At 35.9% G+C, this 27,697-nt stretch overlaps 1 protein-coding gene across 2 annotated transcripts; it reads right to left on the reverse strand.

Annotated features, from left to right (window-relative positions):
- Positions 1 to 938: 938 nt before the first annotated feature.
- On the reverse strand, positions 939 to 27,697 carry LOC131063478 (uncharacterized). 2 transcript variants are annotated; one of them, XM_059207802.1, is made up of 16 exons: positions 27,620 to 27,697; positions 22,309 to 22,647; positions 6,590 to 8,956; positions 6,437 to 6,502; positions 6,207 to 6,325; positions 5,914 to 6,117; positions 5,730 to 5,810; positions 4,828 to 5,571; positions 4,405 to 4,711; positions 4,129 to 4,215; positions 3,833 to 3,940; positions 3,498 to 3,656; positions 2,709 to 2,885; positions 2,481 to 2,558; positions 2,101 to 2,381; positions 939 to 1,998 (listed from the first exon to the last, which is right to left on the reverse strand). In XM_059207802.1, exons 2-16 carry the CDS (start codon positions 22,571 to 22,573, stop codon positions 1,108 to 1,110), a joined length of 5,934 nt encoding a protein of 1,977 aa, XP_059063785.1. In that variant the 5' UTR covers positions 22,574 to 22,647; positions 27,620 to 27,697; the 3' UTR covers positions 939 to 1,107. The 2 variants fall into 2 exon arrangements, with proteins under 2 accessions (XP_059063785.1, XP_059063786.1); XM_059207803.1 differs by lacking the exon at positions 27,620 to 27,697 and adding an exon at positions 23,220 to 23,445.

A 27,697-nucleotide genomic window follows, 5' to 3' on the forward strand; every position in this document is an offset into this window, starting at 1 on the left:
CTAACTAATATCTCCCATTTTCCACTTTACCATTGGGTTATAGAGCACACTCAGACTTGAAGATTCAGGTGAAGTCGATGTTCGGTACCTGCAGTTGCATAAACAAACCATTGAACGTGTGCATATAAACCATATAACATCACATCGTGAAAAGAGAATGGAAGTGACATAGCTTTCCCATATAGAGCAGTGCGACGCTTTTCCCCTTCACCCAAATACATCAGAGAAGCAGTGTACATCAATCAGTATGTATCGATAAATGCAAAGAACTCATAAGTAATCCATCAAAATTAACTAACTACTGAACAAGAATAACATCTTATAAGAACATCATTAACAACATCATATCAATCCATCATAGACATCGACAAATAAAACATCATTCACAATCATATAGCAACATCATGAATTACATCACCATTGCAACGAATCATAAAGCACAAGGTATGAATATCACGTAAGAATCCAAAAATCATAGTCAAACATCACAACCAAAACCAAAATCGACCAACACCTAAATAAGGATCGAACCACACATAACACAACCTCTGACATGCCAAAAGAGAGTGGGGCACTACAAAATCAAGTATATGACTTCATATGTTTGTATTTCCTTATATAACCATTTCGATGGTGGTTAAATTCCCATGGGAGTGGAGTGTGACAATTCATTGATTACATTCATCACACTATCTCTCTATTTTACTTTTGATTGTGCACTTCTCCACGTATTGACATTATAAATATGACCTAAATAATCTACTTATAATATAAATGTGTTAATTTTATTAGTATATCTTTCCTAATATATTACATGATACTTATTACATTATCATTCCTATATTTAAATACATTCTTATACTTTACATAGCATACATGTGAACATCTAACACATTAATATTAATATTTTTTCTCCATTTTCATACTTAAATATTACATGATATCTAACTGCATCTTAATACATGTTATTTAATCAAAATCTTATAGTTATTACATCCTACATCATTATATCTTCGCATATCATTTTTCCTCGTATACTGCTACGGCTACTGCTACATATACAGATTAAACTACTTTGTGGGTAATAATTTGAGGGAAAATATTATATCACCGTTCTTTTAAGGGCGGGCGTGGGAGATAGCCAGCTATACAATAAAACCTAAACCTTTGAAAAGCCTGAATGCCATCCATTGACACATCGTATCTCTCTAGTGTTGACTTCATTCTCTGCCAGCTTTCCAAATTGTGCAACTTAATTCTTTTGTTCTCCATATTTGGTTGCTTCTGCCCATTCTTTTTGGCCATCTGCTCTTTTATTTCATTTATATCTTTCCTCAACTCATCGGACACCTGCTTTTTCAGTTCTTTCATTTCTTCCTTCAACTCATCAGACTCCTTTTTCAACTCTTTCATTTCTCCCTTGAACTCATCAGACATATGCTTTTTCAGTTCTTTCAATTGATCGGACATCTGCTTTTTCAACTCTTTCATTTCTTCTTTCAACTCATCGGACACCTGCTTTATCAATTCTTTCATTTCTTCCTTCAGCTCATCAGAGGCTGGATCTTTTATTTTCTTCACTTCTTTCTTCAACTCGGCCAACGATTTCTCTAATGCATCAAGTTTGTCAACGTCTTTCACCAATTTCTGTGAAGTACCCTTCTCCATTTTTTCACTATCATCTGTACTTCGAGCAATATATCCTTCTCCATCTGTGATTTCCAGTATCTTGCCTGCACCTTTTTCATTCAATTTTTCTAGTTGCGTGTTCCTACTTTCAATTCCTTCTTTGTCTTTTAATTTAGAAACACTTCCTCCTGCCTCTCCCAATCCCTCAGTTCTTTTGGGTCCATCTTCTTCCTTGCCAGTCGCTGTCATCTTCTGGTTCTCTCTCTCATGTTCTTCCATTAAATGCTCTACGATCATTAGCAGTGAAGGCTCATTCGATTCAGATGTTTTCAGACCACTAATATCTTTCCACTTAATTTCTTTCCACTTCTGCAAAACATGGTACAAAATTGTTCAGTTAAAATCCATATTTTGTATGACATTATCTCAGTTTAGTTCAAAAATAAATTGTTAAATTGAAGACTGGCGTACCTCTATGACAAGATTCATATTTTCTTGCCATTCCCAGCAAACAAAAATCCAGGTGATCAACTGTACTTGCCATCCTGCTACATTCTTTGCTTCTTTACTCAGAGACAAAATGTACCAGACCAATCTGTGGTAATTGAGAAGGCGCTTCCACTCGCGAGGAAGTTTCCTGCTGTCTGTAGCCAACCCCTGAAAGTAGAAAAAGGCATTCTCTTCTCCTTGGCTATATCTCACGAACAGCATTTCTCTTATAAGAATTGATGAATTGGGATTTTGTCGGATACCTAAAAGCCCAACGAATATGAATTAGCAAATGGAAACACAAAAAGATCTCATTTGTTAGTCTCTTTTCTATTTGCAGTTGAAGCAACAATAGCACTCACTAGTATGTTTGTGAGAGAGCTTGTCTTCCTCTGTTTGTGAGGGATCTTGTCTTCCTGTTTCGCTGGGTTCAACTGTTTCTGGTAAGATTGTAAAACTTAGTAAGTAGAGAACGCAAATTGATATTTAACTATTACTTTCGCTTAAGTTTTGTTCTACGGAATGAACAAGTCTGTAAAGAGATTGAAAGCAATACTAATACACAAGCTAGAAACCCATGACGGATTTACCTGTTTCTATTTTCGCCTTCCATAAAGCTTGTAGGGAATGTACAATATTTCTGGCAGCAAATTTGAGAAACTTTAGGCATTTCTTTTCCAATGCAGACTGTACATTTATTTCCCTGTCACCCATGCTTGAGTCTCTGTCATCTGTAGGCTCAATTGGCTCTGGTAAATTTGTAGGACCTTTACAATCAAACTTCGGATTATAAGTAGAGAACTCGAATTAATATTTTTAACTGCCTTTCGCTTAATGTCTGTTCTACGGGTTGAACGAGTTTGTAAAGAGAATAAATTAATACCGTAATTGAAGATTTAAACAGTCTATTATTTCTGCATAAAACTGATTACAAAAGAAACAGAGCAGCTTATGAACTGCTTCTCAATACAAAGATATTTATAACATAATGTCATAATATTAATACGCAGACTCAATAGGTACCAAATAAAACAAAGGAAATAATACTTAAAAACTAAGTTTGCTGTATTACAGCACACAGAAGAGTTTAGAGGAAAATTCTAAACTAGAAACTAAAAACGACCAAACAAATTTAGTGAGTGTTGAAGGGCAGTGAACAACTCTCAACAAATAGCCAATATACTCCCCTTTGATGCAGAGAGGAGTCACTATACAATCTTGAAGCATCAAAAACTGAGCCTTGAAATTATGTTATAAATATCTTTATATTCAGACGCTGTTCATAAGCTGCTCTGTTTCTTTTTGTAATGAGTTTTATGCAGAAATAATAGACTTTCAGTAATACTAATGCCCAAGCTAGATACCCATGACGATTTTACCCGTTTCTGTTTTCGCCTTCCGTAGAGCTTGAAGGGCGTGTACAATATTTCTGACGGGAAATTTGAGGAACTTTAGGCATTTCTTTTCCGATACGGACTGCACATTTATTTCCCCGTCACCCCTGCTTGAGCTTCTGTCATCTGTATGCTCAATTGCCCCTGGTAAATTTGTAGGACCTTTACCCGTTACCGTCAAACTTCTCTATTATAAGCAGAGAACTCAAATTGATATTTAACTATGACATTCACTTCACATTTGTTCTATGGAATGAATATTTCTTTAAAGAGGGTTTGATTAAGCTATTAACCTATGACAGATCTGTTTTGATCCTTACCTGTTTCTGCTTTTTCTGATGAAGACGGCATATTTATTGAGACCTGGGGTGGAGCATTTTGTTGTTCAGCTTCTCCTTCCCCGTCGCTGCTGATTGAACCCCCACAATCTGGGATGAGAGTTGCGGATAAGATTTTTGTACAAGCATTAGCAGTAACATAAGCTGAAAAACAAACTCAGCATTTCTAAGGAAAATTCCAATGACGATGGAGCTATCTTGTAAAGGTAATAACTCTTACTCTTTATAGAGTTATAATTTTATTTTAGAAATACCCAATTGTCATTACAAAAACTTGCCTGATTCTTCATCGCCAGGTTCAGCGGCTGCAACATTTTGTTGTTCAACTTCTGTTTCCCTGTCACACTGGCTTGAGACCCCATCATCTGGGATGAAAATTGCGGATAAGATTGTTGTACAAGCAGTAGCATAACATTAATAGCGAACTCGACATTTCTATGGGACCTTGTAATAAGCCCATCCTTATCTTTTAATATGTAATAACTATATCCTTCTCTTTAGAAAACCTTAATTTTTATTTTAGAATACACTCAATTGTCCTTTCAAAAACTTGCCTGATTTTTCATTGCCAGGGGATTCTTCATCGCCGGAGTGGGGGACTTCATCTTCATTTTCTAATACACTCAATTGTCCTTTCAAAAACCTCCTTGATTGTTCCTCGCTAGGGTCAGGGAGGTCCAGTGGCAGTTGTATGATTTTTTGTAAATACATGTCTGCCAATTCTTGACTAGCTTTTAAAGACCTATTAGTTTTTCCATCTCCATATTTCTTCATAATTGCCCTTTCTATTAGCCTTTTGTCCATTCCCATTACCACGCTGATTTCACACTCTGCCAATACAATATTAATGGCTGATAAAACCTGTTACAAATATAAAATATGTTAGAACAAAAAACTACACTAAAAGACCAAATTACTATAAAATTCAAGTAAAATGGATAGGAGATTGCAAAGGGAACAAATTATATATAACATACCTGCAAGATCACAGATTCCTGACATCTATCCAAATCGTCCACAAAAACGATTATTCGAAGATTTCTCCCTGATGCAGCGGTTAGCTTGGGAGCGTCTATGGCTTTCTCAAGGTCTCTACGATGGAATAACATTGATGTTGCCCACGATTCAGTAATTAGGTGCCATAGCCATGTAAAGGCGGTGAAGAGCCAGCCAAAGACAATGAACACCCAGTAGGCTTTTTTACCAATTTCAGCTTTCAAAAAAGTAATGTCTGAGATTACTCTTTCTTGATAACCCAGTTTATCACTGTGATCTGGAAATGAAACATACTGCATTAGTTGAGTACTAACGGGTTTTAATATGCTCATTACAGACTTTGTTAAAGTCCACACAATTATGATCATGGCTGCTGGTGGCCAAGCATATTTTGCTTTTGCCCATTGCTTGAACTTGTCACTGTCAAACACCACCCATGCAATCCAAGTCAACGAACTTACCAAAACCAGTGCGAGGAGAGAGGGAAAGAATATTTCAATCCATAGAGTGTATTTCTTTTTTTTCCAAGTATTTCGGCAACATGTGCTGAACCATTGAGCCTGGCTCATAACTCCTTCCAACTCTTTGGTAATCTCAACTGCCATACCTGCCAAAGCTTCTGTATCGTTCCTATATTTCCATGCATTATATTGAACGGTTAAAACTGCAGGCACATTTTCCTTTGCTGATGAATCTGCTTTTGGCCGGGGGTCGTTTGTTTCGAACTGAGAGTGAGAATGAGAATTGAAGAAAATCTCAGATTTACGAATAGAAAATACTTATTGCTGTTTTAAAATTAGATGTTGACAATTTGGATTGATGTTTGAACAATTAAAATTAAACTAATTTAAAATTAATTTATTTAATTAGTGTTAACTCTTACCATGTCACTACTGTCCATAGCAGCAAGTGATTTGAATACCTTTCGATACTTACGGTCATACTCGTTCAGAAATTTCTCCAACTTGCAAATAAACATTTCATTGAATATTTTAGGTACAAATTTATAATAAATATACGCTGGATGCTTTTGAAAAGGAAAACAATATATTGAATAAGAAATTTACCTCTTCCTGAATTTTTTCCTTGTTCAAGTTTCTATTAGTGCTTTCTCCATACTTTATCTGTTTGTAAATGTTTTCACATTTGCTTCTCCCATTGCTCGATAATTTATAGGATTTAATACCAGGCAATTCTAAAGCTAAACTTCGCAATTTTGAGGATTCCAGTAATGCCATTTGAGCAGCTGTTGTTAGTAAAATCTGCTCAGTCTGAATTGTACAGAAAACAAACAAAATTTAGACCATATAGCATGTTCTAAGTAAAAGCGTTATGATTTTAAAATATAACTAGATGATACCTGGAACATGAGGCTAGATTTTCCCATACCCCAAGTACCAGTGATACCGACAGCTATGGGGGGCTCCATGTAAGGATTCAAAAATAATGCAGCAAGACCCTGTGCATAGTCCAATCTCCCTGTTCGATGTATTTATATATATTTAGAAGAAATCGGATTTAAAAGAATTGTATTAAAAAACAAAATTTTGATCACCGGCTACTTATCAAAATCCGAAAAAAATTATTTACCGAGACTATCTGATTTAGCCGGTTTGTCATTTCCCTGTTCTTTGATCATGTCAATTTGTTTTGAAACTGCAAACAAAATGTGCACCTTATCAATAAATCGCATTTGTGATGTTAATGTAAAATTTAAATACGCAGGTGGGATTGAAAAATTACCCCTTGTTACATTAACTTGGCTTGCTTTATCTAATCCACTTCTCCAATCACTATTGAGAATATCCCCAATTTCATAACCTTTGATGATTAGTTCTTTCATCATTTCTATATTTCCCACAGAAGCAGCCGTTCTCAACAAATTGATTTCTTTCGTCTGGCTTTTTTTTTCTATAAGAACTTTGCGAAGTAGATCGTTGTCTCTTAGATTTTGGTCAGCAGTACCTAAACCAGCTGCAGAGGCCCACAAGAGGAGCGATTTCTCTTTTTCTGATTCACATCGCGTGAAAAGAGCTTCGGCCAATTTCTCTCTGTCTCCCGTTTCTGCTTGCACTGCATAGTGAAGAGCGGTTCGGCCATCGTAGTCGCGTTCTTTGAGAGGGTGGGCACCATGTTTCAACAGGACTTCCACTGTATCTCTGTCTCCACGTTTTGCTGCCTTATGGAGGGCTGTTTGTGCCAAGAAATCTCCTCTGCTTAAATACTTTTCTCTAAATTTATCGCTGGAAAGAAGCGTCTCCACAACTTTGACTTTTCCTTGTGAAACAGCAACATGTAATGGGGTCAGACCATTGCGGTCTATTAAATCCTCCATATGCATATCTTTCTTCATCCATGCATTCAGCCATTGTGTAGTTAGACTTGTACCCTTGTATTTTCCTTTAGCTAAATCATATAAAGGGCTTCGGCGGTCTCTATCTTTCATATATAGCAGTTCTGGAGTAATGCCTAGAAGAAATCCGCAGAGCTTGTCATGTCCATTCAAAGCCGCCTCATGAAGGACAGTCCTCCCTCTTCTGTCGCATTCAGCGACCATCTTTACAATTTGTTCCTGAGTTTCTGGCTTTAATCTGTCTAAAATAATTCCAATAATTTGGTTTGCACTATCCTCATCATCACGCATAGCAGCCAAATGCAGAGCCGTTTTCCCGTCTTCATCACAATTACCAGCTGGCAGCTCTGTATCTTTTACATACAGCTTCTGAACGATTTCTGTAGAGCCAACCAGTAAAGAGTAACGTAGGAGCTGTTCATGACTCACTTTACTAAAATAAGCTTCTGGGTCTTTTGACTTCGATAATAACTTGGCTGTTGAAGGATAATTATTGTTAGCAATAGCTATATCTAAGGGTGTGCGTCCTCTTTTGTCTTTTAAATCAAGTGACTCCGTGACCTTCGGACTTTGGATAAGCACATTTATAACTTCATCCATCCCTCTTCCTTCAAGTGCATAGTGCAGAGGCGTCATACCTTCTTTGTCTTGAGCATTCAATGAAGTCTTGAATTCGACAAGCAGTTCACAGAGACTTGCGTTTCCCTTCTCAGAAGCTCTGTGAAGAGCAGTCCTCCCTCTCTCATCTGCAGCATTCACAAAGTCATATCGACTCTCCTCATCACAACTGCCTAGCAAAGCTTGTCCAACCTCTTTGCTCACATCTTCGTCGGGAAATTTCGCAGCGTTGTGTAAAGCAGTTTTTTTTCGGTATTTACCAATTGCATGGCATCCTGCGGGTTGAGCGCCGCATTGCAATAGCATTCTTACAGTAACAGCAATACGTTTTCCTTGAGTATAATTATATTGACCTTTTGCTACACTGAATAAAAGCTTGTTTAAGACACCATAGCTACCCGTCTCATCGTAGCACCTCCACATTGCATTATGTTTTAGCATCTCCCTAAAATTTTCTGGGTCCCCATCCGCTTCCTTCTCAGCGTAGGACAAAATATTTCCACCGCAATTACCCTTGCAACGATGCGGGAGTGGTTCGTGTATGATATCGGATCGATAAGCTGAGAGATATAAGAGAATGGAAGTGGCAATCATCAAATTCTTCTCGCTCGTTCTATTTGTCTTCATCAAGCTTATATTTTTAAGACTCAGAAATGAACAAGTTTCAACGACATGGTCCGCAAATGTGTCGGAAACAAAGCTCCAGAACACCCCTGCAACATCTCCTGTCTGTACAGACTCTGGAAGATCATATCTCTGAACTCCGGAAATTATAAAATTCCACATGTTATAGCCAGTGAGTTGTTCTTCTTCTTTTATAAGTTGGATCATACCTTTTAATACCTTTCTGACTGAATCTGTGCCAGAATACTTTGTCGTTCTTGCCTTTTCACGCGCAGCAACTTCCTCCTCCGCGAGGCTTATCGCTAACCTAGCTATCACTTCATTCATCTTTTGAAAATCCGCGGCATTGACGAATGGTAGTTTTCCTCCTCTGACATGGGCGAGGTTCATGGTCATAGAGTTTGACCAGGAGTTGAGCAACCAGTAAACAACTTCAAAATTCCAATCATCCACGCACAAAAATAACGCCACTTCTTTTCCCAACTCGCTCAGATTAACATCAGCGTATGGAGTACCTGGAAATACATCTCACTAATATTAATTAACTTCAAATACTTATTACTTAATATCATACCAGCTTTTTAACTAGTAAATTAATTGTAATCTTTTATCTGGGATGGAGATTTAAGATGGCTTTTTAGAATTTTAATCCAACTGTAGTGAATTAAGAAAAGATCTTTTAGATTAATTTATTATTGTTCTTTTTCATTGATTTATTTCATTTAATTTGTGAGGCTTGAAGATGAAAGAGCAATGGAATCTTGCATAATATGTAACATTGATGCAAATTTATTTTCATAACACGAAATTATATCAATTCATGTTCATAAATCATGCAAGTATTGTTGATTGTGAAAGATCATTTTCAAAATAAGATATAAGTAGCACTTACACTAAAACGAGGTGCAAGGGTTATGCAGATAGCAATGCATACTTTCAATAGTATATTAGAGGGTATAAAATTATTTTCTATTATATATATGATATATATCTGCATATTGCAACAACAAAAAAGTCTATGAAGAAGTGTAATTTAATTTGTTAGTAAATTCTATATACTAAATATCAATAAAATAAAATTTTAAAATAGCTATTTTATTTCACATACATAAAAAAATAAACTAAATATTACACACATACCTCTATTCATAATAGGAAAAATTATAATTAAAAGCATAATAAATCACTAAGTGGTTAGAGTGGAACCATCCTTCCTACAATTAAATTTAAGACTTCTTCCCCTCCTTACCTAAGAAAGAATATGGTGCTTCCCTCATTAGAGGATGAAGGACATCCACTTGCACTTGCAATTGAGTAAGCAAAGTGTATCAAATTTTTTTACAAGGCAAATTACCCTCACTTTTCATTATGAGCATGCTACCACTTAATATTTAGAGGAAAACAATAAAGATAATAATTCTAAAGTAAATAAAATTAATGCAAATAAAACAAATTAACTTATGTAGTTGAATAAATAACTTTTAAATAAACAAAAAATTAGAAAAATAAATAAAAAATAAAATAATTATAAATAATTCTTTAGTTAAAAAAATAATTCTTAAATTATTAGAGGAGCAAGATGGTGAGCGAAGGTGGCAAATTCGGTAGTGGCAGCGACAGCAACAGGCTTCAAACCGACGAGCAGATTGTTGGGGCTCCAATCTATGGCAAGGATCAGGGGAAGTTCAGGTCTTGGAGCGATGAAGCGGGCGAAGCTTTTCCAATAGAAACAATACAGAACCTTACGACTGACAAGCAACCATTTCTCAAAACAACAGCATGGAAAGTTCAATCCCCAGGCCGACCATGGAAGGTGGATGTACCTAATCCTATGATGAGAGGCAGTAGGGATCCTAGACCACAGAGGAAATCAGATGCTAGTCACCCCTACACAGACAGTAATCTCAGGCCAATAAACTCATAGGCATGGAAGAAAAATGGCTTCTCATGGAGCAATGATGGCTGGTTTCGAAATGCGAAGCTTCCTGCTTCTGATTTGGTGTACAATTGGAAGTCAATTTTAAAACCTAATCCTTCTATATCGGAGTCAAGAAAACTTAACATCCATAATTGTCATAGGCAAGGTTTTAAAACCCCTCCAGGTAATGACCCTAATAAATTTCGGAATGGGTGATTTAGGCAAGACAAAATCTCACGCGTCGATCATACTGAGGCCTGGCGATCCACTGCCCCGGTCAGATACCAGCGACCTAATCTGGATCGAGTTTGGAAAAATGAACACTGGGGAAGATACAATCCATCGGCTCATCTAGCCATCCACAAACCGATAAGGAAAACTTTGAGACCCACTATTGTTTTGGATGATAATAAGATTAATTTGGCTAGGTCAAATCTTCAAGATTTCTGTTTCTTTACCAAATGGGGTGGTGGCAAATGGTTAAGGGGAAATTTTGAGAAATGGTGTAGATCGCAATGGGGGGAGAACATTAACTTTAATGTCCTTCTGAATGACTATTATTTGATTGAGTTTATGAAAAATGAGGACGTGTTTAATGCTAAAAATAAAGGTCCTTATACTTTGGATGGGATTGGGGTACATATCATTGATTGGAAACCAAATTTTAATCCCATGTTCCATACCCTGCCGGAAAACACAGTCTGGTTAAGGTTATATAACTGCCCATTGGACTATTGGCACATTGAGATCATAAAAGATATCTGCAAAGAGCTTGGCACTTTTGTTTATGTGGATGATATTTTGGAGGATAGGGTGTGGGGTAGCTTTACCAGGATATGTATTAATACCGGCCAGATTTCCAAAATCCCATAAGAAGTCAAAATTATTGGGGCCGGAGAGGTATGGATTCAAAGGATTGACAGGGAAGATCAGTTGCACCTTTGCCCCAAATGCTTCTCAAGGGAGCACATAGGTCTTGATTGTGAAGTATCAGCCTCTATCCTTAAAAGTTATGCTTGTGTGCAATCTAAGCCAGTTGACATGAAGTTAGTCAAGGAGAATACAAAAAATCGGGAAGGAAATGATGTTGAGCAATCCTCGACGGCTAGTATGAAGGAGATGGAAAAGAATAATCTTGTTGTTTATTCTCCTCTTGTTGTGTCTAGTCGTCAACAAGCCCTTTCTCCCAACAGTGAAAATGCTCAAGCTCTACTAAATCTTTTGGAAGATGCTAAAACCATTCAAAAGGATATTATAACAGAGTTTGTTGCTACTCTTTCCTCAGTACCCAATAGGACCGTTGATTTTAGTATGATGGAGGATGAGATTACTTCCCCTTTGCTAGATGGTCCAACCACCTTTGATGATCTAGGCAAGAAAGGCTTCACCATTGGCTTGGAAGAAGGAGAAATTGTTTCCTCTGCCTTAGAATGGGAAGAAGATATTGAATCGGTTGCCAACCTTATAATGGATGATACTGCAAAAGGGTTTGGGAAGTCTGAATCACATATTAATGTACCAAACTTCCATCCAAAGGGTAAAAGGGGGTGAAAATTAAGGAAAACAATGTTGATAATCGCAGGTGCAGCTAATGGGCAATCCAAGCTTAACTTAGGGAAGGGGAACCCCCTTCCCCAGGCTCCATGAAACTACTATCCTAGAATGTCAGGGGCCTTAATGCCCCTGACAAGTGGCGTTTAATTAAGCACTAGATTGATGAGACTAGGGGGGATATTTGGGTATTACAGGAGACTAAATGGAGTAGGCCTAAGATTGAAAAAAAAATGGAAGAATGGAAACAATGGAAAGGTCTTTTAAGGCAATCCGAGGGAGCCTCTAGTGGCATGGGAATAATCTGGAACCCTTTGAATGTTCAAATCACTCTCCTTGGTGAAGATAAATATTGGCAACATTGTCTGGTCACTAGTTTATGCAAAAATGAGAGTTTCAATCTCTTTAATGTCTACGGACCTTCTGCTGCTAATGAAAAACATGAGCTATGGGCACTCCTATCAAACAGATTCCAAAATATCACTATGGGTAGCTGTGTGTTTGTAGGCGACTTCAATGCTATCTTGGCAAGTAATGAAAAGAAGGGTGGTATTCAAAGGATTGGTATGGCTCAGAAAGATTTCCAGGATTTTGTTGATAAGAATCAATTATTGGATGTTGTCCCAAAGAATGGTACCTTTACATGGACAAATAGGCGTACCAGTTTTACTGAAATTGTAGAACGTCTTGACCGGTTTCTAGTGGTTGGTGATTGGCTAGCTCAAAATCTTATTGTTGAATCAACTATTCTACCCCTTATAGGTTCAGATCATTTCCCTATTTGCCTTAATGTGTCTCTAGGACATTCTAAGGGTGGCCATCCTTTCTGATTTGAGTCGATGTGGCTTAGAGCACTAGATCTACATGATCTGATAGCAGCATGGTGGAATGAACCGGTTCTCAGAAACAACTCGAGGTTGTTCAAGCTAAATAAGAAACTTAAGTATATTAAGATCAAAATCAAAGAATGGAATTTGAGTCAATTCCAAAACATCCATATGGAGAAACTCAGGGTTATGACAGAACTGGAGGATCTTTCCAATTCTATCATTAAGTCAAGCATGAATGAAGTACTCTTCCAAAGGGAAAGCTCTCTCAAGTCTGAGCTAAATGAAATTCTCCAGTGTGAAGAAATTCACTAGAGACAAAAATCCAGAGAACTTTGGCTCAAGGATGGTGATAGAAATACCAAGTTCTTCCACAGATCGGCTAATGTCAATCGTAGCAGGTCCAGAATATCGGAGGTGGTAAAACCGGATGGTAGTATTGCCAGAGATTATGAGGATATTGCCTGGGAAGCAGTAAGACATTTTGAATCTTTGATGAATGGTAATTGTCAAAATGATTAGGAAGCAAGAAACAGAATTCTAGATGCAATCCCTTGTTTAATTACTAAAAGACACAATATAGAGCTCTTCAAACCTGTTGACTTAGAAGAAGTCAGGAAAGTTACCTTCCAGTTGAATCCTAATAAGACTCTACGCCCTGATGGTTTTCCTACGGCCTTCTTTCAGCATTTCTGAGACATTATTGCCCAGGATTTGCACCTAGCGGTAGAAGAATCCAGATAAAAAATGACTATGCTGGGAGCCATCAATCATACCTTTCTAGCCTTAGTATCGAAAAAGAAGAACCCTCAGCAAATGGGCGATTTTAGACCAATTTCTTTATGCAACTCAGTTTACAAAATAGTAACGAAGATAATTGCTAACAGGCTGAAACCTCCTCTAAAAAATATTATTTCAGATGAACAGAGTGGGTTTGCCCCTGGTCGCTCTATTGTTGAAGGCATCATCTCTACTCATGAAACCCTCCACACCGCTAGGAAGACTAAAGCTTCTTGTATGATATTAAAGTTGGATATCATGAAAGCCTATGATATGGTGGGCAGGGAATTTCTTGTAGAAGTATTGAGGAAATTTGTCTTCTGTATTGAATGGATCACTTGGGTCAAGAATTGTCTATCAACCCCCAAATTCTCAGTTTTGGTTAACGGTTCATCTCATGGTTTCTCCCCTTCAACAAAAGTCATTTGCCAAGGGGACCCTATTGTTGCCATTTCTATTTATAATTATGGCTGAAGCTTTAGGTTGGATGATTAAATCTCTTCACCGTGATGGTCACTAGCTAGGTGTCAATGTGGCTACAGGAGTTGAATATTCAACCCACTTGCAATTTGCTGATGATACTATTCTTTTTGGAGCCTCTAGCAGAAGAGAGGCAAGGATAATAAATACATGTCTGAATGACTACTGCAAGGCTTCGGGGCAGAAAATCAATTGGAACAAGTCAGAAGTTTTCTTTATCAACACGATGTCGAATATGCAAGCTGTCCTATCAAGAATCCTTAATTTAAGACTGACAAACTTTCCAGGTAAATTCCCTGGGACTCCTCTTTTTAGTGGCCGCAATAAGACTTGCTTTTGGACACATCTTATTGAGAAATGTAAAGCTAGGCTTGAAAATTAGAAAGGGAAGTGGTTATCATCTGTCAACAAACTTACTATGATAAAATCAGTCCTCTCTACCTTACCAGATTTCTCCATGGCTTGTATGAAGCTACCAGTTGCCATAGAAGATGAGTTAATCACCATAATGAGAAATTTCTTTTGGAATGGATCGAATGATAAAGGGAAGTTTCCACTTATTACCTGGGGAAAAATAAGCCAACCAAAAAATGCTAGAGGTGTTGGCATTCGACAGATTTCTATTATGAATTTGGCAATGGGTGCAAAATTTGTGTGGGAAATTTGTAGAGGCGGCAATCAAAGATGGACAAGAATCCTTAAAACACAAATATCTAGAATCACTTGAGCCTAAAAGGATTCTCACAATTACCAACCCTCCTAGGGACTCGGCCATTTGGAATTTTATTCTGGAGTACAAAGAGATCATTAGCAATTAGGTCACTTGGGATGTCAGAAATGGGAGGAATGCATCCTTCTAATTGGATTCTTGGAGTGGCAATGAAGCCTTGTGTCATAACCCTGTTCTTCAACCTATAATGAGAGAAACTTGTAGGCTTTGGGGTCACAAGGTCTATGATTATGGTCATTCAATTAAGGAGAATGGTATGGGAAAATGGGTGTGGAACTCTCTGAACCCATTTGTTTTAGCCCAAAATCAGAAAGACCTTTTTACCGATATTCTAAAGAATCAAATTATTCATCCATCCCCAGACGAAGACATCATTAGATGGTGTGGCTCTTATGATGGCAAGTATAAGGTATGTTTTGGCTATGAATTGAAAGAAGCTGCAGTAGATAAGAAGGATTGGCCGGTTAGGCTGTTCTGGCACAAACATCTTCTTCCTAAAGCAGGTCCATTTGCTTGGATGGCTTTTCATAGGAAAATCTTAACCAATGAAAGACTCCTTAAATTAGGTATTAATGGGCCTAGTAGATGTGTATTATGTCTGAATCAAGAGGGAAAAATTGATCACCTTTTTCTACACTGCAATTTCTCCAGCAACTGTTGGTGGCATTTTATGGGTAAGTTAAATCTAGTATGCCCTTTTCCAAAAGGTTTGGATGATTGGTTTCTACTATGGCCTTAATCAAAATGCAAGGCATTATTTGGGGACTTATTTGTTATCCTTCCCTCACTGATGATTTGGGAAATTTGGAAAGAAAAGAATCGAAGAATTTTTCTGGATAAAGAGATGGGCCAGTTAGCCCTCTGTGGGAAAATTCAGAACCACCTAGTTGAGCTCCTGAATGAAGCAGCCAAGTCCAAATCGCTGAAAAATAATCTATACACTGATTGGGATTGGAAGTTAAAGCTTGCGTTCCCAAATTTGACCATCCCCTCGCTTTTCGGTAATGGTAATCCTAAGATACCGATTAATCCAAGATTGAATGTTAAGTGGGAAGCCCCAGAACCAGGGTGGCATAAGATTAACTTCGATGGTGCCTCTAAAGACATCGGTCTGGCCACTAACAATGAGGCTAAATTCTGAGCGGCATTAAGAGGTTTGCAATTGGGGGCTAAGTTGGGGATAAAAAGAATCCATTTGGAGGGTGATTCATTAAATGTTATCAATGTTGTTTGTAATAACCATACCCCCAGTTGGCGTCTCAACCTATGGCTTTGACCTATGGTGGGTTTGCTCAAGACCTTTGAAGATTTTTGGATCAGCCATATCTATAGAGAAGGCAATGTGGATGTAGACAGACTATCTAAGATGGCAATTGCAGACGGTGGTCTTGATCCAGACATTCGGCTCAGGCATAGGTAAATCTAAGTGATAATAGCAATTATTATGGTTTAATGCTGCATTTATTTTGGTAGAGGAATGAACCGCTTTGGTTCCCTAAAGTTTGGTCTCTACTGGTCCGGAGTACAAACCGAGGGATGTACCCTTACTGAGTACGGGTCTCCCTTTGATGGTGGTTTTCTGGCTCCTACCGGTAGGGGTATCAGTCCCAGCTACCTAGTGGCATTGATGTTGTTTACATAGGCCTCTTGCACCTTTCCCCCCAATCGGTAATTTGTACGCTCCGGTTTAGGATCTCTTCGGAGTTACTCCAGTGCCTTTGTTGATGTTGCTAGAACGATTGTCTAACATATTTTTGATAAGCGGTTGCATTTAGTTCTCTCTCCAGACACCCAGTTCAGATGGAGGCACATCTACTTTTTGATTATGGTGATTATTATGGCTAAAGTGTTACATCCGATCTTGTTCTAAGAAGGGATGTATGTTCCTGCGATGGCATTGGCCCCTATCGGTTGGTAGTTCTTACCGGGAGATGTATTCTTAGTGGCCTCTTGAATATCCCCAACCGGTATTTTTTATGGTTTCGGTAGTATGATCCCACTAGGGTCATTAACTCAAGCTCTGGTTTAGATGCTGTCAAAAGATATCTAATTTGCATCATTACTTTTAGATACGGTAAAGCTGGATGGCGGCTGACAACAAAGAGACAATAAATTGCGATTAAGGTGGCATGCTTAAGATGTACCTTGTTTGTGCAAAGTAATTTGGCTCGCTTAGCTAAGCCCTCGAACTCCTCAACCTTTATGAGCTGGTGAGGTTAATAAAGGATGACCTGCTTATTTTTAACATATCAAACTCTTCCTATTTCTTGCTCTGCTGCTTACAATGGAAACACCAATTTTGTTGGAGGCAACCTACCGTTAGATGGCATTCCTAAGAAAAATCTCTGATAAGCGCCTGCGATCGGTTTTCTCCTCGAGTCACCCTTTGATTCTGCACTGTGTTAAAAGAATTTTGGGGGAGGAATTCCTTAATGCATACCATAGATACAAAGCTAATGCAGACATCCTGACTTTCTTCCTAGCCATGCTACTCTATATGGGGACTAGCAAGCAAAGGGCGAAGCTTCTCACCCAAATGGTGTTTGAGCATCGCTTTCTTGGGGAAATTGATGCAGTATTGGATAATGTTGATGGCAATCTCAGATTGCCCTTTCCCCAAAATTATTATATGAGTTTGGGAAATGGCGCAAAGGTGCAGAAAATGGTGATCGTAAGCTCTCTTGACTTCAATGCCTTGGAAGCCTCCTGGCCTATTATTACCAGAAATATTGAGTTCCTCTACAAGATTGCCGGTATACTGCCCGACTTCACGGTTGCCTGAAGAAGCACCTATATCCAGGAGGAAGGGCTTTCGGGTAGAGAAGACCTTGGTATTACAGCCAATGGTGACATAGTTGAAGGCAACTCTTGGGAGCTTGGTAGTGGAGAAAAGTGGATTCCAGATGACGATCGTCATCCTTGAGAGAAAGCGGAATCATTGGCCCATGCAGCTTGCAGGAATGATTGCCCAGTAATTTTGGATGCAGTTGCTGCTTCGGCTCCTGGTACTGAGGACCCAAACTCAAATATAGAAGAATCTTGATTTCCTTGTTCAATTTCGTACGTTGTTTAGGCCTTTGGTTCAACCGACATTTTTCTTCTCTGGTTGTTTTCTCCTAGCTTTTTAGCATCTCGACCAGCATGTTTGGCTTTTGTACCACTATGATGCATAGCATCATGGACCCTCCCATAATCACAATGCAACTCATCATTCTTTCTTCTTGAAAACTCAACTCTTCTTGTTTCACCTTCCTTTACTAGGCTTCACTAAGATGCCCAAATAGAACTCTCAACCTTACCAACTTGTTCCAACACTTTCTAGGGTCTCTACATACCCTATTCCACTTTACCCAATAGGATTCACTTACCCTATCAACCAGTTCACTCACAAACCCTTACCCGGGTCCCTAAATAGGCCAATTCTGTAGTAGCCATGTTCAGCAGGTAATATAACCTTTACTCAAAATAATTTCAAAAAAATTTCAAAAAAAATTATATATCTAGATACCCTTTTGGAAGTTACACAACATATGTGAAAATAAACTATGGGTCTTTTGGACAAAATACTCAGACCATCACCCTGCTACACACCAACTAGGCCTAATTAGCCCTCTTTTCTAGAGAAAGTACCAACAAATGGTACGACCACAACTCCAAACCAAAAAAAAGTCTTGAAAAATGTTTCAAAACCATAGATTTTCTAGGTTTCAAGACAATACACACTCATTTGATAGGTTAGATACTAAACCCCCCTTTTTAGGCCTAAAAAACTAGGGCCTCCTTGTTCAAACCCCAAAACTCACTTCCAGATCTTGAAACTTGGTATTTACCATGCATTTACCATCCCCTAACACTGTTTCACATAAAAACACTATCTCCTTAAGGTAGATCTCTTGCTGTTGTACTCATGCCTCCATGTTCATGCTTTTCCTCACTCAATCTCTTACCATAGGGTATCAACACTTCATCTCCACATTATTCCTTGCACTCAAACCTATTATTAGACAATAATATACATCATTAATGACCCATTCCACAAGAAACAACAACCACATAAAGTGGAATGGGTCGCATTTGCATTGTGACTCTCAAAACTTCCCAAAAACAATCACCTACAACAAATTTTAGAACAACCAATAGAAGTATATCATATTTGAATGTAAAACCTTCAATAATAGTATCAAATGATAGTATAAACACTCCTCTGCATTTCCAAATCCATTTCCAATCAAAAATGAAGCAAAGAAGAAGAGTTTCAGACCAATAAAGTGCAGATTTTAGACCAAAATTGCAAGGAAAACCTTGTATTTTTATTGTCAAACCCCAAACTCTTACAATGCCAAGCAAATCCAACCCTAAAACCCCTTAATTTTGGATCACTACAAACATATTCAAACCTATTCCCTTCATGGAAACTGAAAACCAACTCTTAACCACCCATACAACCACTTTTGGGTGTGTACAATTTTAATTTATTGTCAAATTGACACTTTTAGTTGTCAATTGACAAGTTTTTAACCTTTTTGCATCTTGACACTTTCTAATCAACTTTACTACATTAATATGGTCACACAAGACCTTATGAAACTTAAAATGCTCATTAAAACCTATTCTACCCATTGGACCCCATTACATTACTCATTTTGACATTATTTGCCCAACATGGCAATTTTGACAACTTATTACAAAATGACTCATTACATGAGTTTGATGACTCCAAATGGCATTATTATCCATGTTTAAAATATCAAATGGTCATTTTAACCTCATAGACTTAATATCTCATAACTCTTCATTATGGCCTCATGGTGGCCAATCTTGTCTTGGGTGCTCCTGTACCAATGTGTTTGTCCCCATTCACAAGATGATGTAAGTGGTTGGATGTGTTTGTCCCCATTCACTATTGTTGGTTGTTTGTGAATGGATGTGTTTGTCCCCGTTCACAAGATGACCGGATGTGTTTGCCCCCAGTCACAAGAGTTGGTAATTATGATTGGATGTGTTTGTCCCCAATCACAATAGTTGTGAGCAAATGTGTGTCCCTGTTCATGACTGATGTTGATAGATGTGTTTGTCCCTATCCAAATTTGATGTAATACCTTGGGTAAATGTGTTAGTCCCTATCCTTGGATCCATGGGTAAAATGTGTTTGTCCCTATCCTTGGATAGATTCAAATTGTCTTCATTTTTTCATGTTTGTTTGATAGTTTTTACATTATTAATGACATTGTCTACAATAACCCGAGGTAGCCGCATCGTGGTTAGTATGTCCCATGTCCCGCCACTTCATCCATATGCAACTCTGAGTAAAATACTATACTATGTAATTCCTTTTTCGTAAAATACTTTAAAAGTGGAGACAATTTTTATTTTGTTTCTGGCCAAAGTGTCAGTAAAATTATTCAGACATGCACTTTCAAACCTTATCAGACATGCAAACTATTTGACAAAATGAGCATCATTTGACTGGTTGAAAATGAATTTTACATAAATAAAATTGGTTCAAAACAGGGGTAGGTAGAGTTAGTTCTTTACAACATACATTCATAACACTTATTGGTGTGAAATTTTTTTCCATAATATTTTTACTGTATCATTTTTCAAAAATTAATTATAATTAAGACATAAGTTATTTTTGTACACCATTCTTTTATAAGCATTTGAATAAACTTTTTAAAATAAGAATATCAATATCTAGTGTACAAATATTTTTTAATTTGTTGTCAATTTTATTATTCTTTCGTGTATGTAGAATAGAAACCTTGACCATTGATAAAAAACTCATCTTCACTAAAAAATTAAAAAATAAATATTATAATTAAACAAAATATATTCAAAAGCATACTCATTAAGTAGCTTATTTCAAGTGCTATGATCTTACAAATTATCTTTTTTAAATTGAAAGAATTTTCTAATTCAACCCAAGATTAGAAATAAAATATTATGAGAAAAAAGTGATGCTTAATGTGGAAAGGTCATTTTTAGGACTTTTGTTGAAAAATCTTGGAGTGAAGATATCTTCACTCACCTAATGTGGAAAGTTCATTTTTAGGATTTTTATTTGAAAAATCTTAGAGTGAAGGTACATGTGAATTCATTTTTAGAATTTTTATTTGAAAAATCTTAGAGTGAAGGTACATGTGAATGAAGGTATGTCAACAGCATAAGAGAAATTAAAAAAGAACATTCAAACTAAGGTAAATTTTATAAATGCAAAAAATGGACTCTTTGTTCAAAGGTCCCTTTCCATTCCTTTTATAGAAATTTTCTTAAAAGGAATAAAAGAGACATTTGAACAAAAGTCCTTTTCTCTATTTGTAGAAATTACTTTCATTTAAAGAGTTTTTACATTTAAAACTTTCCAACAATGTTATTATTTTACTCATCTTTAAACAAAGGTACAATCATTCAAAGAAATGGCTTCAAATGTATATATTATGGACTCACTATTGGAGGTTTACTTAGGAATAAAAGCTATACAAAATGATCAGTAATTGTGACAAACTTGTTAGCATATTAAGATTAATGTCGTTCTTCATAAAACCCATTTGTATATAAGCTTCATTATAATGTTAACATTGATATAGTTGAGCTAAAACATGGACCATAAGTCTAAAATTATTTAGGAAAACTATAAAGGTTATAGGCTTCATTCTTGAATATTTTAATTAGTAGACCTTTTCTCACTAGATAAGATGTGCTCATGATTGATCATTTATCAATTAAATTGCATTGATTGTGCCTCATTCTAACTAACAAATGTTACTTGCCTCACTTACAATAAGGGAGAAACAACTCCTAACTTGTCAATGGTAAAATAATAGGATGATTAAAGGAAGAAAAATAATTAGTTTTCACTAACTGCAAGCTCTAGGGATTGGATAGCCTTTGTCATTCCTACCTAATAGAGATAGCATTACATTGATGTGAGATAAAAAAAGAAAATGATTTTTTTTTTATAGAAATGATTGGGTTACATAAATATTAACATCTATGTTTTCTTTTTGAACAAGTAGAATATGACAAAATAAATAAGCAAACTTCTAAACTACAATTTGTCCTTTGGCTTAGCTGCTTTTGGTTGGGGGATCACATTCATCAAAGTCACCTTCAAGTCAAACCTAACCTAATCACATCTCTAAAAATTTGAACCTTGATAGATAGCATAATCAAAAAACATACCATCATCTTCATCAATTATATTCAACAAATTAAACTACAACTCTTTAACTTTTTAACTATTTTTAAAAATTTGATAAACATTTTTATTTTTATAATTACCATACTTAAACAATTTCATTAAATTTACTTTAAATAACTTTTTTTTTCTCAATGAATATGAAATCTACTTTATAAATATCTTTTCAATTAAAATCGAGTTAACTAATGTGTAGGATAATTCTTACAAATAAATAGATCAATGCCAACAATAATAAGAATTGTGGTTTATTTTAAGTGATTCAAGTACATAAAGATAACTTAAAGCTATAATTAAAGTGCTAATTACTTTATAAATATAAACCTACAATTGATGTTCATGTGTAGGTAATATTTTAAGGATAATCTTTTAAAAAAACATACCAGATGCATTCTGTGCAGATGTTTGAGTTTGAATGAGGAGCATGTAGCCCATGCAGCTTCTGAATTCTTGTCCTATCTCGTAATCATAACCAGCACCACTTATCCAACCATCCAGCAGACGCGCGCTCTCCCACTCGCCTAAATGTTGTTGAACCATATTACTCTCCAGCCCATTCAAGGCTTCTTCAAAAGTTGCCAAACGCCATCCATCTGGAGTACTGTGATAACTCCTATTGACCTTCTTGAAACTCCTTACCATCTCCATTTCTTCCTCTAATTGAAACAGCGGTCTACTCGAGCACAACCCTTCTCAGATCTCAACATTGAAGCTGTAGAAGTCTGAAGCAAACATGAGTACAGTTAAATCCTTCCAGAGAAACAGAAGCCCATATTTCGTATACAACAAGAGCATAATATTATAACATGAATGAAAATAATGGAAACAACTAAACTACATTGTACATAAGCTAATCTTAAGTAACTCTGCAATCGTAAAATCAGGGCTACTATCTCATCTGCAGAAGCCCACTTTAAAGACTACCAATACCCACTCCAATGCTTCAACTCAACAAGAAATTGAAAACCTACATAGATGCACTTTCCATATTTAGACATCTTCATGAATTATTTAGGCTATGGTTTTCCGTGAGTTTGACGAGAAAAAAAATTGGGAGTCCATTTTAAGTAGGTCTAATGAAATTTTTTCAAAAAATCACTTAAAAAAATTTAAAGTGAAAGGAAGATGTTCAGGTGAAAAAGTATAATTAAATAATAATAATAATTTAAATTTAAAAAAAACACGCAAGCTGTTATACACATAAAAACCTCCGAATGTAATGTTCCTAACATAAAGAAAATGATTAATTTTAACTTTAATCTTACAGCTACAATATCTTATTTTATAAGACTACCTGTAAAACAAAAATAAGAAACTGAACTCCTCCGATGAAACTATTTCCAGATCTCAAATCTGTAAAAAACAACCACATGACAAAGAGATCTTATAGCTGTTACTTAGAACTGTATCATTCTTGCTCTCTGTATTCTTACTTCAGACAGAATACATACATAATTTACAGCATACATTGTACAATAGTTTGTTCAAAATCTTTCTGATTCTGGATGATGATGGACAATGAAAAGCAACTGTGTGAACAAATGATGTGTTGAACAATCTAATATCATTTTATTCTAACAAAGCCAGGATAAGTCTGACTCGACATTAATGCCATTTACCAGGTATAGAATCTAGAAAGACATACAATAAAAACGAATGCAACATAAAAAGCAAAACTAAATTTATTAACTCAAATTCTGTAATGGACTACATTTTTGCAGACTGTATATCAAATATTACAATAGGCAGTTTTTATAGAGGTTGCAGCCTCAGTTCATAGATTATATCACTTAAACTAAAGCTAGGTATGCATTGCATGCATTATTCCAGTAGCATGAAGATTGGCAGTTAAACATGACAATCAACTATTAACTACTGAAAACTAATTGTTAAACTATTGCAGGCAAACTGTAGCATGAGGTGAATGCGGTGCATGGCAGTGCATGGCAATTGGCTGTAACTGGTTATGACAGTGGAACTACTGGCAAACTGAAGTCTAGCGGCGGGAGAAATTACTTCCAACACCAGGACCATCAAGCCTGATGTTCCATTTCCTGCTACCATAATGAATGTGAGAAAGATTTATAAATAAAATACAATTAATTTATAGCCAACCTTGTACAATAATTGATAATATTTGAAATTCTTCTATGGCCACGAGCAACAGGAGGCGCAACTGAGTGGGCAAATGGTTTCTCTTGACCAATCTAATATTAATTTATTCCAACAAAGTCAAGAAAATCCTGACTCGGCATTAATGTGGTTTGACAGTACCAATAGGCACAACGTTATATATAGACAACATGGACTTCATGTGGTGTGTTTCACATGTGAGGACTCATTGGCTGAGAAACTGTTCACAGACAATATGCCACGGAAGATGCTTCATTGTTTGGCGTTCAGTCAGTGGTTCGTTACTCTAACTCGAAGATTTAATATCATTCATAAACGAAAGGTACGATGCCCACTGGCTATCTCGGGGATTATTTGCATTCCGTTGTGCCCATGCATACCAGTTCCTTTTTCATAGCAAGTACCGTCCTTTCTGTTCGTAATCTATTTGTCAGCCCATCAAAATTTGGGTAAAACAAATTTACGGCACATCTTCCAATCGCCTCCGCAGTAAAAGAAAAAAGTTAAATGCTTTTTTTTTGTTTAGAAGACTTTTTACTTATAAATCAATTTTAATAAATTATATTATGATCATAATATGAATGAAAATGATCGAACTCAGAAACACTGACTTGCCAGTTACGCTGTTTCGTCCTCTAATTGAAACAGGGATTTACTGGAGCACGAATCTTCTGAGATCTGAACATTGAAGCTGTAGAATAAAACAAATATACACTTAAATCCATCCAAACCTTCAAACTCGAACAAGAAATTGTAAAGTTATACTGAGAAAAATTAGGAGCTCATTTTAAAGCGATTATTCATTGGGATGTCATTTTTTCATGTTTACAGTAGGGTTTTGAAAGGATCTAGTAGTTGAGTGCGTTCCAGTTCTTGTGATAGAAGTTGTTGATTTAATATCCTAATATTTGTTGATTTAATGTCCAACTTTTGTTTAACATTGCACCAATAGTTGTATAAAATATATCATTTGTTGTGAAAAGTAACCAATCATGTCATGCCACATCAGTTGCACAAGTATTGGGGCCCTTTTGCACACCTATTGGTCTCACTTTTTGGGCGCTGTTTTGGACACCTTGGTAAAAAGCATGCTGATGTGGCATCATATTTGATGATGTGGCCCTGAAACCTTAGTTATAAACAGGGGACTTGCCAAGTAAGCTGCTGTAAAAAAACCAAAATGAATTGAAATTTCCACATAAAATTTTGAGAAGTACGAAGTTAGGATGCACAACTACTAGACCCTTTCCACTATACTGCCTATATTTTTCCCATCTCCACGAAAGAAATACAACTTTAAGAATAAAAAGATTGAGAGTCATGATAGCTCAGTTCTACCAAATACTGTGACCAATTAATTAGTTCTAAGGATATTATGACTAATTACAAGACCTTACCAAAAGGACAAAATTTTAAAAGACAAAAATCTGAAAGCTATTGTTCTGATCAATTTTTCATACGGCATGCTTTTCTTTCGTTGCATTTATAGCAATGATGATGGTTTGTCATTGTTTGACTGGTCGTGAGTGGCGTATTTGGAGTTTGGACAAAAAGTTTTGTTTATTTTATGGTACATTGAAAAGTCATTGTAAAGCTTAATGTCTTTTGTTGTGGAGAATCCAATGCTGAAAAAGATAGGTTAGATAGCTTTCATATTTGTTTTTTCGATAGAAAGTTATATAATATACTCTCATCTTAACTTTCTTTAATTTATTAGATTAGTTTAATAAATTGTGCATATAAATTTATTTAAATTAATAAATAAATGTAAATATAAGAGTATGTTTTCTAAAAATAATTGAGGTTAAAAATATAAAGTAAATTATCAAATAATGATATTTAACAAATTTAAATGTGGTATATTGGAGGTTTAAATCTTTTAATGTGTTTCATCTTTGATAATATAAACATCTTATACCAATGTAAATAATAAGTAATCTACACAACTATAATTTATGCTTTGCGTAATTCACATCTTCCTTTTCTACTTTTTTTGCTATTTAGGATTGCAGATATATAAAAATACTTTGGTAAGGTTGGCATTATGTTCCAAGGAGATGTGTTCTCTTAGATCCACCTGAGATTGTGTGTAGATAATTGAAGACAACACTCTTCAAGAATGCAAGTTCTCCTAGAATGATCATGTAGATCTACATTGCTTTCATTACACCAATTGAAGTGTTTTATACTTGAATATGGATGATATTTAAATGAAGATTGTGGATGCAAAAATCAATGCATTGGAAGCCTTTAAATAGTACGATATAACAATAATCATGCAAATTTGTTAAAGTAGGTTGATTTCCACAATCCATTAGACTATCTGAATGTGGTTCTCGATTTGATTGTGTGATTTTTTTTGGCATCAACGTTTTGGATCACACTTCGTGATTCATCATTAGGATGATTGATCAAAAAGGTTGATGCCAAAAAAACTCACGCAATCAAATCGAGAAGCACATTCATATATGCAAATTTGTGTTTAGTGAACCATAACCATTAGTGAAGAAGAAATGAAAGTTGGTCAATCATCCTTATGCTTTCTTATCATCCCACTGATGAATCACAGAGTGTGATCCGAAACATTGATGCCCAAAAAAACTCACACAATCAAATCGAGAAGCACATTCAAATATACAAATTTGTGTTTAGTGAACCATTAATGAAGAAGAAATGAAAGTTGGCCAAATTTTGAATTTATGAAGGTGCAAAATTTCAAGGTCTACCTTTCAACCACATGGCTCAAAAATTAAAGGATAAAATCTAAATAGATAAAAAGTACATAAGAACGTCAACATGCATGCTTCTACTTAATTGATTAGGATGTGTTTCTATGTGGATAAAATGAGGATAGGTATAATGGAATGTGTACTAGCAATTGCACCTTGGTGTGCAATGGGTACGTCGAAGATGAGTGGAAAGTCAATTAAGAAACATTTTGATCTATTTTTGCATATATTTGTGTCGTAAAGTTGATTTCATTAGCAGTATGCAACTGTTATGTTTGCAATAGAGAGAAAGGGGGAGAGAGGGAGATAATAATATGTAAAAGAAAAATGAGAGATTAAAATATTATGAAAATATAAATTGAGAAGTGTATGTGTATCTTAAAACCACTAGATGCAAGTACTTAATAACAAACTGAAGAGATAACTACAAGAGAAAATATTATCTAGCATTAAGCTTGCATTTATGTTAGCAGAAAAAGTATGTGTGCTTTTGTTGTCCATGTTTCAGATCAAACTCCATCATCAAGACTGTAAACCAAGCAAGTGAAAAGAATTGATAAATAATTAGCAAAAGTCTACTTGATTTGCTAATTACTTATCGATTCTCTTCTCTTGCTTGGTTTACAGTTCTGATGATGGATCATAAAATTTGATCCAAAACATTGACAAGAAAAACGACGTAATAAAATCTAAAAATACAACATTATCAACATATATACAGTTAAAAAAATTCAAAAAAAAATGCCCAGATTCGTTATACAACGATCATCTGCCCAGTTTTAAATATTTTAATGTGTGAAAAAAATGAAGACTTCATTGTACATATACTAACCTGAAGCAATTTCTTCAGCAGTTGAAGAAAATAAATAAACCTCCTTGCGAATTTTGATCTCAACTAATATCTCATCTG

The sequence above is a fragment of the Cryptomeria japonica genome, chromosome 7 (assembly GCF_030272615.1).
Source record: "Cryptomeria japonica chromosome 7, Sugi_1.0, whole genome shotgun sequence".
In the NCBI taxonomy this organism is placed as follows: domain Eukaryota; kingdom Viridiplantae; phylum Streptophyta; class Pinopsida; order Cupressales; family Cupressaceae; genus Cryptomeria; species Cryptomeria japonica.

Coding starts and splice junctions, on each gene's coding strand:
- LOC131063478 (XM_059207802.1), bottom strand. CDS start 22,573: ATGGAGATGGTAAGGAGTTTCAAGAAGGTCAATAGGAGTTATCACAGT. Junction 6,118..6,206: donor AATCTAGCCTCATGTTCCAG/GTATCATCTAGT, acceptor TGTACAATTCAG/ACTGAGCAGATTTTACTAAC. Junction 1,999..2,100: donor ATATGAATCTTGTCATAGAG/GTACGCCAGTCT, acceptor CATGTTTTGCAG/AAGTGGAAAGAAATTAAGTG.